Below are 14,749 nucleotides of genomic sequence, written 5' to 3' on the forward strand. Positions count from 1 at the left end.
TTGTTTATGTTAACGTGTGAGTTTTTATTCATCTGTTGTTTATGTTCACGTTTGAGTTTTTATTCATCTGTTGTTTATGTTCACGTTTGAGTTTTTATTCATCTGTTGTTTATGTTCACGTTTGAGTTTTTATTCATCTGTTGTTTATGTTAACGTGTGAGTTTATTCATCTGTTGTTTATGTTCACGTGTGAGTTTATTCATCTGTTGTTTATGTTCACGTTTGAGTTTTTATTCATCTGTTGTTTATGTTAACGTGTGAGTTTTTATTCATCTGTTGTTTATGTTCACGTGTGAGTTTTTGTTCATCTGTTGTTTATGTTCACGTGTGAGTTTTTATTCATCTGTTGTTTATGTTCACGTGTGAGTTTATTCATCTGTTGTTTATGTTCACGTTTGAGTTTTTATTCATCTGTTGTTTATGTTAACGTGTGAGTTTTTATTCATCTGTTGTTTATGTTCACGTGTGAGTTTTTGTTCATCTGTTGTTTATGTTAACGTGTGAGTTTTTATTCATCTGTTGTTTATGTTCACGTGTGAGTTTTTATTCATCTGTTGTTTATGTTCACGTGTGAGTTTATTCATCTGTTGTTTATGTTCACGTGTGAGTTTTTATTCATCTGTTGTTTATGTTCACGTGTGAGTTTTTATTCATCTGTTGTTTATGTTCACGTGTGAGTTTTTGTTCATCTGTTGTTTATGTTAACGTGTGAGTTTTTATTCATCTGTTGTTTATGTTCACGTGTGAGTTTTTATTCATCTGTTGTTTATGTTCACGTGTGAGTTTATTCATCTGTTGTTTATGTTCACGTGTGAGTTTTTATTCATCTGTTGTTTATGTTCACGTGTGAGTTTTTATTCATCTGTTGTTTATGTTCACGTGTGAGTTTTTATTCATCTGTTGTTTATGTTCACGTGTGAGTTTTTATTCATCTGTTGTTTATGTTCACGTGTGAGTTTTTATTCATCTGTTGTTTATGTTCACGTGTGAGTTTTTGTTCATCTGTTGTTTATGTTAACGTGTGAGTTTTTATTCATCTGTTGTTTATGTTCACGTGTGAGTTTTTATTCATCTGTTGTTTATGTTCACGTGTGAGTTTTATTCATCTGTTGTTTATGTTCACGTGTGAGTTTTTATTCATCTGTTGTTTATGTTCACGTGTGAGTTTTTATTCATCTGTTGTTTATGTTCACGTGTGAGTTTTTGTTCATCTGTTGTTTATGTTAACGTGTGAGTTTTTATTCATCTGTTGTTTATGTTCACGTGTGAGTTTTTATTCATCTGTTGTTTATGTTCACGTGTGAGTTTATTCATCTGTTGTTTATGTTCACGTGTGAGTTTTTATTCATCTGTTGTTTATGTTCACGTGTGAGTTTTTATTCATCTGTTGTTTATGTTCACGTGTGAGTTTTTATTCATCTGTTGTTTATGTTCACGTGTGAGTTTTTATTCATCTGTTGTTTATGTTCACGTGTGAGTTTATTCATCTGTTGTTTATGTTCACGTTTGAGTTTTTATTCATCTGTTGTTTATGTTCACGTGTGAGTTTATTCATCTGTTGTTTATGTTCACGTGTGAGTTTTTATTCATCTGTTGTTTATGTTCACGTGTGAGTTTTTATTCATCTGTTGTTTATGTTCACGTGTGAGTTTATTCATCTGTTGTTTATGTTCACGTTTGAGTTTATTCATCTGTTGTTTATGTTCACGTTTGAGTTTTTATTCATCTGTTGTTTATGTTAACGTGTGAGTTTTTATTCATCTGTTGTTTATGTTCACGTGTGAGTTTTTATTCATCTGTTGTTTATGTTCACGTGTGAGTTTTTATTCATCTGTTGTTTATGTTCACGTGTGAGTTTATTCATCTGTTGTTTATGTTCACGTTTGAGTTTTTATTCATCTGTTGTTTATGTTCACGTGTGAGTTTATTCATCTGTTGTTTATGTTCACGTGTGAGTTTTTATTCATCTGTTGTTTATGTTCACGTGTGAGTTTTTATTCATCTGTTGTTTATGTTCACGTGTGAGTTTATTCATCTGTTGTTTATGTTCACGTTTGAGTTTATTCATCTGTTGTTTATGTTCACGTTTGAGTTTTTATTCATCTGTTGTTTATGTTAACGTGTGAGTTTTTATTCATCTGTTGTTTATGTTCACGTGTGAGTTTTTATTCATCTGTTGTTTATGTTCACGTGTGAGTTTTTATTCATCTGTTGTTTATGTTCACGTGTGAGTTTTTATTCATCTGTTGTTTATGTTCACGTGTGAGTTTATTCATCTGTTGTTTATGTTCACGTTTGAGTTTTTATTCATCTGTTGTTTATGTTAACGTGTGAGTTTATTCATCTGTTGTTTATGTTCACGTTTGAGTTTATTCATCTGTTGTTTATGTTCACGTTTGAGTTTTTATTCATCTGTTGTTTATGTTAACGTGTGAGTTTATTCATCTGTTGTTTATGTTCACGTTTGAGTTTTTATTCATCTGTTGTTTATGTTAACGTGTGAGTTTATTCATCTGTTGTTTATGTTCACGTGTGAGTTTATTCATCTGTTGTTTATGTTCACGTTTGAGTTTTTATTCATCTGTTGTTTATGTTAACGTGTGAGTTTTTATTCATCTGTTGTTTATGTTCACGTGTGAGTTTTTGTTCATCTGTTGTTTATGTTCACGTGTGAGTTTTTATTCATCTGTTGTTTATGTTCACGTGTGAGTTTTTATTCATCTGTTGTTTATGTTCACGTGTGAGTTTTATTCATCTGTTGTTTATGTTCACGTGTGAGTTTTTATTCATCTGTTGTTTATGTTCACGTGTGAGTTTTTATTCATCTGTTGTTTATGTTCACGTGTGAGTTTTTATTCATCTGTTGTTTATGTTCACGTGTGAGTTTTTATTCATCTGTTGTTTATGTTCACGTGTGAGTTTATTCATCTGTTGTTTATGTTCACGTGTGAGTTTTTATTCATCTGTTGTTTATGTTCACGTGTGAGTTTTTATTCATCTGTTGTTTATGTTCACGTGTGAGTTTTTATTCATCTGTTGTTTATGTTCACGTGTGAGTTTTATTCATCTGTTGTTTATGTTCACGTGTGAGTTTATTCATCTGTTGTTTATGTTCACGTGTGAGTTTTTATTCATCTGTTGTTTATGTTCACGTGTGAGTTTTTATTCATCTGTTGTTTATGTTCACGTGTGAGTTTTTATTCATCTGTTGTTTATGTTCACGTGTGAGTTTTTATTCATCTGTTGTTTATGTTCACGTGTGAGTTTTTATTCATCTGTTGTTTATCTTCACGTGTGAGTTTTTATTCATCTGTTGTTTATGTTCACGTGTGAGTTTTTATTCATCTGTTGTTTATGTTCACGTGTGAGTTTTTATTCATCTGTTGTTTATGTTCACGTGTGAGTTTTTATTCATCTGTTGTTTATGTTCACGTGTGAGTTTTTATTCATCTGTTGTTTATGTTCACGTGTGAGTTTTTATTCATCTGTTGTTTATGTTCACGTGTGAGTTTTTATTCATCTGTTGTTTATGTTCACGTGTGAGTTTTTATTCATCTGTTGTTTATGTTCACGTGTGAGTTTTTATTCATCTGTTGTTTATGTTCACGTGTGAGTTTTTATTCATCTGTTGTTTATGTTCACGTGTGAGTTTATTCATCTGTTGTTTATGTTCACGTGTGAGTTTTTATTCATCTGTTGTTTATGTTCACGTGTGAGTTTTTATTCATCTGTTGTTTATGTTCACGTGTGAGTTTTTATTCATCTGTTGTTTATGTTCACGTGTGAGTTTTTATTCATCTGTTGTTTATGTTCACGTGTGAGTTTTTATTCATCTGTTGTTTATGTTCACGTGTGAGTTTTTATTCATCTGTTGTTTATGTTCACGTGTGAGTTTTTATTCATCTGTTGTTTATGTTCACGTTTGAGTTTTTATTCATCTGTTGTTTATGTTCACGTTTGAGTTTTTATTCATCTGTTGTTTATGTTCACGTGTGAGTTTTTATTCATCTGTTGTTTATGTTCACGTGTGAGTTTTTATTCATCTGTTGTTTATGTTCACTTTATGTTCACGTGTGAGTTTTTATTCATCTGTTGTTTATGTTCACGTTTGAGTTTTTATTCATCTGTTGTTTATGTTCACGTTTGAGTTTTTATTCATCTGTTGTTTATGTTCACGTGTGAGTTTTTATTCATCTGTTGTTTATGTTCACTTGTGAGTTTTTATTCATCTGTTGTTTATGTTCACGTGTGAGTTTTTATTCATCTGTTGTTTATGTTCACGTTTGAGTTTTTATTCATCTGTTGTTTATGTTCACGTTTGAGTTTTTATTCATCTGTTGTTTATGTTCACTTGTGAGTTTTTATTCATCTGTTGTTTATGTTCACGTGTGAGTTTTTATTCATCTGTTGTTTATGTTCACGTGTGAGTTTTTGTTCATCTGTTGTTTATGTTCACGTGTGAGTTTTTATTCATCTGTTGTTTATGTTCACGTGTGAGTTTTTATTCATCTGTTGTTTATGTTCACGTGTGAGTTTTTATTCATCTGTTGTTTATGTTCACGTGTGAGTTTTTATTCATCTGTTGTTTATGTTCACGTTTGAGTTTTTATTCATCTGTTGTTTATGTTCACGTTTGAGTTTTTATTCATCTGTTGTTTATGTTCACGTGTGAGTTTTTATTCATCTGTTGTTTATGTTCACGTGTGAGTTTTTATTCATCTGTTGTTTATGTTCACGTGTGAGTTTTTATTCATCTGTTGTTTATGTTCACGTGTGAGTTTTTATTCATCTGTTGTTTATGTTCACGTGTGAGTTTTTATTCATCTGTTGTTTATGTTCACGTTTGAGTTTTTATTCATCTGTTGTTTATGTTCACGTGTGAGTTTATTCATCTGTTGTTTATGTTCACGTGTGAGTTTTTATTCATCTGTTGTTTATGTTCACGTTTGAGTTTTTATTCATCTGTTGTTTATCTTCACGTGTGAGTTTTTATTCATCTGTTGTTTATGTTCACGTTTGAGTTTTTATTCATCTGTTGTTTATGTTCACGTGTGAGTTTTTATTCATCTGTTGTTTATGTTCACGTGTGAGTTTATTCATCTGTTGTTTATGTTCACGTGTGAGTTTTTATTCATCTGTTGTTTATGTTCACGTGTGAGTTTTTATTCATCTGTTGTTTATGTTCACGTGTGAGTTTTTATTCATCTGTTGTTTATGTTCACGTTTGAGTTTTTATTCATCTGTTGTTTATGTTCACGTTTGAGTTTTTATTCATCTGTTGTTTATGTTCACGTGTGAGTTTTTATTCATCTGTTGTTTATGTTATTGTTCCAGATTTGATCATTAATTCGCCAAACAATCGAATCACAAACTACGTCGTAGAAGTGAAACGAAAGTCCGTGTGACCGTAAGCTTGAATCTTAGTGCATTTCTGTTGAAATATGATTTATTTTTAATTATTTTAATTGTCATTTTCACATTATTCAGTCATTATTGTTTAATAAGTAATCGAGTTTCTGACGTTGCGTGTCGTTTTGTTATATTCGGGGACACACAACATCAGTGCAGTCCTGTCATGATTTACTATTAGTTAATGTGAACACCGCACATACACGACATTTATGTTTGTCCATACATTATATAATGATGTGTCGCTTATATATTTACAACAGTTTTATTTGTTTCTTTTCTAGAGAGATTTCGTGTTAGTTTTACTGTAAAATAAATAATGTAACATATAGACTGCTTCGCAAGATGTAAACACTGGTCCAAGGCACTTCCCGTTTCATTTTTTAAAGTTTTTAATTAGACATGTACAATTAATCTTAGTGTTATGGTTAAATCCATATCATATTCAACATGATGTTGAATTACATATTTATTATATATACAATGTAGTGTAGGTTTTACTTTTGGGGATTCCTGTACTATAAATTCATCATTTTATTTAGTCTAAACATCAAAAATAATTGGTGTTGGGAAACAGTTACCCTGTAAAAAAAATGTGGATAGTACTAAAGATCATGTGCTCAACTCATTGTTGATTCAGTGTTATTCAGGTAACATATATATCTTTATATGTATGCAGGGCCACTAAACAACTTTTTACAAACTAAACAAAATAAATCAAAGGCCTTATAAGTTACAAAGTGCAACATTGATGTTCATTTTGTGTTCACTTTAGAGATAATCTGCTACCACAACTTTTGTACAATTGACCTATTGGTAAGTCTTGCCCCCCTTAGATACTGTTGCTAACAGTGTCTTTCAATGGCAGTTTTATAAAGATACCTCTTCCACCTGCCATTCGTAAATTCTTTCGTGTATGAGATCATAAAATCCACACTAGGACTGCTAGCACAAGCTGGTCATTAAATAAATGGGTGTAGCCCCCTTCGTCGAGTTTAACTATATTAATAAATATTGACACCTGCTGCACCATCTAAAGCAGTGGTTCTCAACCTTTTTTGAATACTCTGAGATAGCACACATACATCTGGCTTATGTCTGTTTGATATCAGCACTTACATCTGCAAGACATCTCCAATACATAGTTTGCTCATCTGCAATACGTCTCAAAGATGTCTGCTGTCAGACGTCATATGGACATCTAGAAGAAGCTTTAAAAAGCTTTACTGGTGTGCATTTTGAGACCAAACAAGGGCACGTATATAATTAAAAAAAATTCACTACAAGCCATTTTCAGTTTTGACAACTCTAACATTTACTTCAATCGTAAACCCTGTCTGAGAGTAGAGGTCAACCGATATTGGATTTTGCTGATAATGTTAACTAATGTGGTCAGTACCCACCTATACCGATTAATTACCGACAGATTTTTAATGGTTTATTTAAACAAAAAATACACAAGGTAAATTAGCAATGAAGTGTATCACATCAAAGAACACGTTGCTTGAACCACTAAACTATATTTTTGATTTATTTGAACTGTATGATTTAAACAAAACTTTAAGTAGGTAATTTCTAAAATGTTAATAATTTAAAACATTCTTGGCACCAGACTAGCAGAATGACGGATCCATTGTAATAGTTTACAATATATACTGTTCTGTTCACATGCGCGCACACACACACACAATACAGACAAATGCATATCCATAGTTACAATAATACCATTTAAACATTTCTGCGTGTATTTTTGTCACCATGTTATAACTTTTTAAGCTAACGTTAAAAGGCTGCTAATGTTAGCGCGCTCTCAGCCCTGTCGGCAAAAATATTGCTTTTCCCCATTGAATGCAGCATCCATAGTCAATAACTTCTTAACATCATGTTTACTGCAACTGGCTCTATTGTCATTGTGAAACTTTTATACCCCTATCTGATGTACTCCGCTCCCCCAAACCAAACAGGCTGTCTGTTTAATTTCCACCTCTAGAGGTCGCTGTTTTACACTTTACTTGGAACTCTCCACCTTCATATCACAGTAGAGCTTTCCCTACTGCGTCTGGATCAAGCTCAACCGGGAGAAACTATCGGTGGGGATTATTGCCGATAGCTCAAATTATCGCTATCGGTTCCGATTAATCGGCAAAAACGATGAATCGGTTGACCTTTAGAGTTTTTGGCTTCATTCAACTTAAGGATATCACCCAGCACCCGATATAATACACAAATACTTCAAAACACCTTCCATTATTAGCAAACGGTGGATAAATCCTTGAAAATGTTCATATGAGCCCATCAAATCACAGAGATGGCGATTCGCAGGCTTAAGATCACAGACAACCTCTGCAATTAATACAAATGACTAGAGGTCCCCAGGTAATACTAATCATGTGTGAATTGTGCTCAGGGCACATCAAGAGTTCTGTAACAAAGCAATAGTGACGCATAGTACAAATATGTTTTACTCACATAAGATTGCTGCGCCATTCCTATTGGATCCAATACTGAAGGCACAGCGATGCTTTTTAATTTAGTCTCTCCACAAATTCAGTGTTGTTCACGAAGGAATCCTCGGTGAAACGAAATTAACAAATGCTTCATATTTTCCTCGCGTGAGCTGGAACGTCTTTCTGTTCCTGAAAATCATAGCGCCTCAGCGGACCTCAGCCATAACTTTTGTTACATACACAAGATATGAGCAAAATAAATACTGATTTGGAAAGGGCTTGAACATGGTATCAAAAACTGTTATCTGTGAACATAAACATTAAAAGATATATAAAAAAAACTATGGCTTAATTGGGCATTTGGTTGTATTAAAATACAAGTTCCGCCTGATGATGTCACGAACATACTCATTACCACCTAATGCCACCTTGCACCGTAGTGAGAGCCTGTCATTCAAAATGATGGACAATTAAAAATTATAGCGCAACCTGTGGTGTGTACGTTTGAAGATGCGTGTGCTGCAAGTGAGCAGCCTAATGCTGTCAGTTAAACAGAGTGGATGTAGCCGTGGATGATGAAAAGAACGATTGACAACTTTTTCGTGAATAATGTTAAGTTAAGGCCTGATCCGTCCGAAATTCATAAGCAATGCTCTGACACGAAGCCATCAACCTCCCAGGTTATGTCAAGCCCTGGTCCATTTATCTGGAGATCTTTTAAGTTAGGGTTAGGGTTATTAGTTAAATGCGATGCAGTCGAAAATTTGGGTGCACCTACGTTTTGTAAGAAAAGAAGTTAGGCTAACCAGTCTAACCAGCGTAAAAAGTCAGTCTAGAGCCCTGGAAGCGAGTCTATTCTTTCCAACTAGGATGACAAAATACTTAGATATCTTTAACGGTATGTTTGTTCATTGCTTGGTCGCTCTATCTGATGGGCTGGGCTAGATAAGTATTCGTTGATATTTTTCTATAGAGGTGGTGATCAACCAATCAAAGATAAATGCATTCCAGAACCTGCCGTTCGCTGGGCCTGGTGTCAATAACAGATGTAATCTCAGTAACAAGGGCGTTGTCAGTTCTAACACTTATATGATGTTCGTGTGAATACGATTCCCTCTTATATAACAAGAGCTTGGGTTAAAATTGTGATTTTTATTCATGCCTCCTTTTAAACCGTTCTTCCAAATATGGTGGTGAGCTCATTTTGGTGAGTGGTCAAATGTCTCTCTGCATCATCTCAGTGAGCGGCAGAAGTAGCACATTCATCACCAAACCGCAGCCAACATAAACGATTGTTTGTTTCCTTTACTATAAAACACATCCAGCTTTTCATCTGAAAAATCACGGACAACAAAACAAGATAGTGGCCTTTAGGAAGGGAACGGGATGTTTTACAGAGTGTCTCTGTTAAGTGTTTGTGTTGTTTGTCTTTGTCTGTATAGTGTTTGCCCAACATCACTGTCATTTCTCTCCGCTCTTCTGATGATGTGCTCAAATCTGAGAGACAGACTGGAGCATTTCTAAATACAAGAGATGGAAAATACCCCTGATAGACGTGAAGTTTTTATTCATCATCTCTTTTCAGTGTGTTGAATTGTAGAAATACAAATGGTTTCAATGTACATTATTCTGACTAACATGTTTGTTTCTCAAATTAAATGCACAGAGATTATTTCCAGTCCTGAACCCAAGACCAGAGATCAGTTCCTTCAGTGTAAGTTACTATAACTGCATGAATACATCCATTAAATCTCTTATAGATCATAAAACAGACTAAATTCTACTGACTTTATGGACAAATGCTCGTTGTTGACTCTTTACACTAAATGTTAAATGCTCCATCATTTGTAAATTTCTTTGGATAGAAGCATCTGCTAAAAGAATAAATGTCTCTTAGCTTTCCTGTAGCCCAGTGGTTAGAGCATGGTGCTGCCAAGGTCGTGGGTTATATCCCAGGGATTACACATACTTCAAAACAATTGTTTAGTATAATGCAATGTAAGTCACTTTGGATAAAAGTGTTGGCCAAATCCATTAATGTAAATGAATCCTGAAACTTCTAAACGGTCAATAGCAGCCTTTGTAAGAATCAATTCTAAACTAAATTTGATAAATTTTTTCAACAAAATACAACAAATATTTGTAGACTTTTCATGTGAACCTCCTGGACATAAACATGTTTGGTGTAAGCCCACGGTTGGACTACATTGAACTTCATCCTGACCTGTGATAAAATGTACACCTCATGCACAATCTAAAACTACGACAGGGCACAGCTACGTTCTGCTTAGACGACACACGATTCAACCGCATTAAGAGTGATTTTCTTACTGCATCCAATGCTTTAAAATTTTAAAAGTAAATAATATAAGAGTAGAAAATTTGAATTTCATGAATCAGTAATGTGTTCCCTGTGTGTTTTATGTTCCACAGACTCTCTTCAGCTGACACTGGATCCAAACACACTGTATAAACACCTCCGTCTGTCTGAGAGGAACCGAGTGATCCAATTCTCTCGCACAGACCAGCGGTACCCTGATCATCCAGACAGATTCGACTGTTGTCAGGTGTTGTGTAAGGAAAGTGTGTCTCAACGCTCTTACTGGGAGATCAAGTGGACTGGTGGTGTAGATATATCAGTGGCATATAAGAGCATCGGGAGGAAAGAATTGGGCCATGTGTGTCATTTTGGACGTAATGATAAATCCTGGAGATTGTACTGCTCTGAATCCAGATTCTCGTTCAGTCATAATGACAAATGGATTAATCTCCCTGTAGTGTCCAGCTCTGATAGAATCGGAGTGTATGTGGATGAGAGAGCAGGAACTTTGTCCTTCTACAGCGTCTCGGACACAAATATGACCCTCATCCTCAGCATCAACACCATATTCACTCAACCACTCTATCCTGGATTTGCAATCGTTTCAATTCATTCCAAAGTGACACTCTGTGATCTAAGAATGTAGATGATTCAGAAATTAAACAAATTATATAATTATCTTAAAGTGCTTGAAAAAACATAACAACTAAAGTGACCATTATGTTCTATTTTAAATGCAGGTTTAAATGCATCCACGGTCAAATAACGCTAGAATTTTATCCACACTTTTCTCAAAGATCTCTAAACAGTTCCCTTCAAGCAGTTCATGATTCAGTTTCTCTAAACCCCACCGTTCCACAAGTCCACTGTGCTCTGATTGGTCCGCCACCCCAGTCTGTTACGATTTGTCTTTCCGCATAGACGCACAACTACATTTCAGCTCTTGGAGGCTTATAGTTACCTACACAGAGATTATTAGTACACGGAGATACTACACTAACTATTTGTGTTATAAGAATAATGACAATTCTGTATGTGAAATAACCCACAGCTAACACAGTACACTGTAAAATCTAATAGTTGTCCTCACTTAGAAATTATTTGTTAACTTTAGTCAGTTGTCAAAATGTATATATCTTACTAGTTTTTATTAAGTTACGATTACTTGCAGGGGAAATCAAACTACTTACTTTTCGCATTTAGTATATTTTACTTAAATCAAGCAAGTAGCGGCAAGCGAAGCCATTACTTTACTACACCAGCGAGAGGCAGTGGAGAGCAGATCTTGCCTGTACGCAGAAAAGATTCCCAACATGCTTTGCGCCAGACTGCATTAGGAGAGTAGTTTTTAAAAAATATGATTATTTTATATGTTTTAAGTTAAATTAAAGACTTGATAGTGTTTAATGTTCACTTCTCTTAGATATTTAGAAGAGTTTGACATATTTTTCAGTTTTGTGGTTACCACTGTTTAGAAGATAGGTGCATGTGATTATGGTCTGCGAACCTTATGTGTTTGATACCAATGAGCATAGTCTGTGCATACAGTTCTGAGATCAGTGTCCTCTTGCTCGTTTTGTGTTGCACAAGTCAAGGTGTTTGATTTATGCATTTTTAGAATTACATTTATGTGAAATAAAAAAAAGGAATTAGTGAACTTAAAACTCTAATGATGAATGCAATAAATCCAATGGAAATTATTAAATTGGCAATAATAGTTAATTCTGAGTACTACACACTAAGTCAAAGTACATCTGAACTAATTTTTTAAGTTACTTGAACTCAACAATACCATTTCACTTTACTTAGTATTTTTAAGGCAATCGGTTTGCATGCTTTTTTTAAGTAAGATCAACTAATTAGATTTTACAGTGTATATTAAAGCCATGTTAATGCATAAGCCGCAATTCTAACGTGACTGACAACAAAATCTATCCATATCCTTTCTCATAAATCAAGAATAATATAAACAACAGACACTCTACATTAAACGACACATTTTTAGACAGTATTGGGCTCACACCTGATTATCAGAACTATTTCAGAAGAACAATAATAGCTGCTGTAAGTGTGCATGAAAAACACATCGTCTCCGCTACAGGATGTAAACACAGATCAGAGTGTATGTGTTTCGCTGGCATTATGCAGATGTGTTTATTTTTTGAGTGTAAAGATTACACTCCAAAGACCAGAAAGCGACTTGTTCAGGGTCTTCTCCTTATTTTGGGAGACAATATCTTTATTTATCATGGACTGTTTTGATGAACAACTTTGCAGAGCTTTAACATTGAAGGAAATCTGAGTTACACAGTGAAATACAGTGTTGAATACTAGTTGTTACTTGTATCCGTAGTTCCGAATATGTAGGACTCGATGGGGTGTTCCATCAAAAACACTGGAAGACCAATTCCTTTCTCTTCTTTATCAAATAGCCATCAATTTGATATGCAAGATCAACTGAATAGCAGGTGCACAAATAATCCTCAAACATGTAGGAACGACAATTGAGGAGATCAGCAGGTACTGGAATACATGGACATAGGTTGGACAGGATGGTTTGATGTCACTACAAATCAATACAATTCCAACAGAAACATACTCAACCAAACAAATCATATGGAAAACACACAAGCAACAACAGTTCAAAGACAAGCATAAACATTGTTAACATAGTAATATACACCAATAAGGATAATAATCTAAACATACATTACACATCCTTCTAGGAGGATTTGATGACGAGTGGCTTCAGCTGTAGGACTCCCACATCACATTTTCAGAGAACAATGGCAGGAAGTGAGACCTATTTATAGCCATGGCGCAAAGCATTATGGGTAATGTAGACAGCAGAGTATCTAATAGGAAGCTGAATGAATTAAATGTAGAAGTGTAGGTGGAATAATGTTGACAAACATAAAGAAGGAGGTTCAATTCACAACAACAGTCAATTTAATCTTTAAAACTGTAAAATGTACACTGTGATAATCGTATCTGTAAAATAACAGTAAATTACAGACAGCACAGACACCAATTATCTACTATAACACTCCGACCAAATAGTGCCACGAACACAAACAAGTTTCAACAATAAATCACAATTTTAACTCAAGCTTTTGTTATGTAAGAGGGAATCGTATTCACCGAACATCATGTAAGTGTTAGAACTGACAACACCCTTGTTACTGAGATTCATTGGTGGAGCACCACCTCCATAGAAAAATATCAACGACTATTGCGGGATCCCGTTTCGTCGAGTGTAGATTCGTTGTTCTCTCGCAGAAGTTATTTGCGTTTCTTTTTGACATTGTAATGCCGTCATACAACTACTTCTCTAGCCCCGCCAACTGGTTCGCGCATTACAGAACTGAAATGCCACAAGTAGACCGGTTCCAGATACGAGCGAGGGCAATAAACAAACATGCCGTTAAAGATATCTAAATATTGAGTTATCTCTGGTTGTGGAAGAATACAGACGCTGCATAACCTTCCTTTGGATTCCGATATTAGGAATGCGTGGTAAAAGTTAAATTTTAAAGACGTTCCAGCTAAAGTGGGTAAAACATGGAACATGGTGATCTTTTGTCCGGTTCGGGATCACGGGTCTCAAATGTTGACAGGTACAGTCATATATCATTAAACACCACACAACTATAGACTAGACAAACTGTAAGCAAAGCCATGCCATCACATCTAGGAAATTAGTCAATAAATTTGAGTAAAATCATCCTGTGCAAATGCTTCACATGAAATACTGGTGTGGGGAGGTCATTTATAAATCACAGGAGGTCTTCAGATAGTACTCTGAATGGTGCTAATGTGTAACACAACATTATGTCTCAAACCAAATTCACCGAAGGCTCCAACTACGCAAAATGTTATCCAATCAAAGCAGTGGGCGTCTACTTCAAAGTTCCTTCAATGCGGCACACCCATAAAAACCGAGTGTTTGTAGAGCGGGCCTCAAAACCTGGGTAGAAAATAGCCTATTACTTATTGATTTGGATGTTTTTGGATGTAAAACCACACAAACTCCATATGTAGACCTCATATAACAGTATAAACGATAAACAAGCACATTTCATGAGACCTTTAAAACAACACACTCATTACTGCAGTCATATTCATATATCTAATCTCCTCTAAAATTTGTTTTTTTGAGTGCCATTTTGTTTCTTCAAAAACAAAGCCCACAATCTGTGTAAATCTGTGGCACAGATTAAGACGATGACATGTGACAATGTGAGTTAACTGTTTATATTCTGTCTGTTTTATCTTGTGTGTTTGTGTTTGGTGAGGCTGAACCAGCTGGACATGTAATGAGCAGCTGAATATGTAATGTTTTTAGATAAAACGTTATAATCTGTTTCAATACAAACACTAGTAACCGTGTCTGAAGGGCAAATTCAACATTTTAAAAACAGTTTTGAATCATTTGGTTATTTGAGAACATGAATATAAATTAAAGCTTCTTTATAAACTGAATAGACAAAATGATCTGTGAAAATATTTGTATTGAAGTGAACTGTTCATATAAATTATAAAACAGAAAAACACAATTCAAAAACTTGTTTAA

At 34.5% G+C, this 14,749-nt stretch overlaps 1 protein-coding gene across 4 annotated transcripts; it reads left to right on the forward strand.

Annotated features, from left to right (window-relative positions):
* Positions 1–5,084: 5,084 nt before the first annotated feature.
* LOC130420719 (stonustoxin subunit beta-like) lies at positions 5,085–10,854 on the forward strand. 4 transcript variants are annotated; one of them, XM_056748226.1, is made up of 4 exons: positions 5,085–5,407; positions 9,299–9,411; positions 9,523–9,570; positions 10,290–10,854. In XM_056748226.1, exons 2-4 carry the CDS (start codon positions 9,390–9,392, stop codon positions 10,820–10,822), a joined length of 603 nt encoding a protein of 200 aa, XP_056604204.1. In that variant the 5' UTR covers positions 5,085–5,407; positions 9,299–9,389; the 3' UTR covers positions 10,823–10,854. The 4 variants fall into 4 exon arrangements, with proteins under 4 accessions (XP_056604204.1, XP_056604201.1, XP_056604205.1 ...); XM_056748223.1 differs by having other exon boundaries at positions 9,299–9,570; XM_056748227.1 differs by lacking the exon at positions 5,085–5,407 and having other exon boundaries at positions 5,414–9,411.
* The last annotated feature ends 3,895 nt before the right edge of the window (positions 10,855–14,749 follow it).

Source organism: Triplophysa dalaica, chromosome 5 (genome assembly GCF_015846415.1).
Source record: "Triplophysa dalaica isolate WHDGS20190420 chromosome 5, ASM1584641v1, whole genome shotgun sequence".
Lineage (NCBI taxonomy): Eukaryota > Metazoa > Chordata > Actinopteri > Cypriniformes > Nemacheilidae > Triplophysa > Triplophysa dalaica.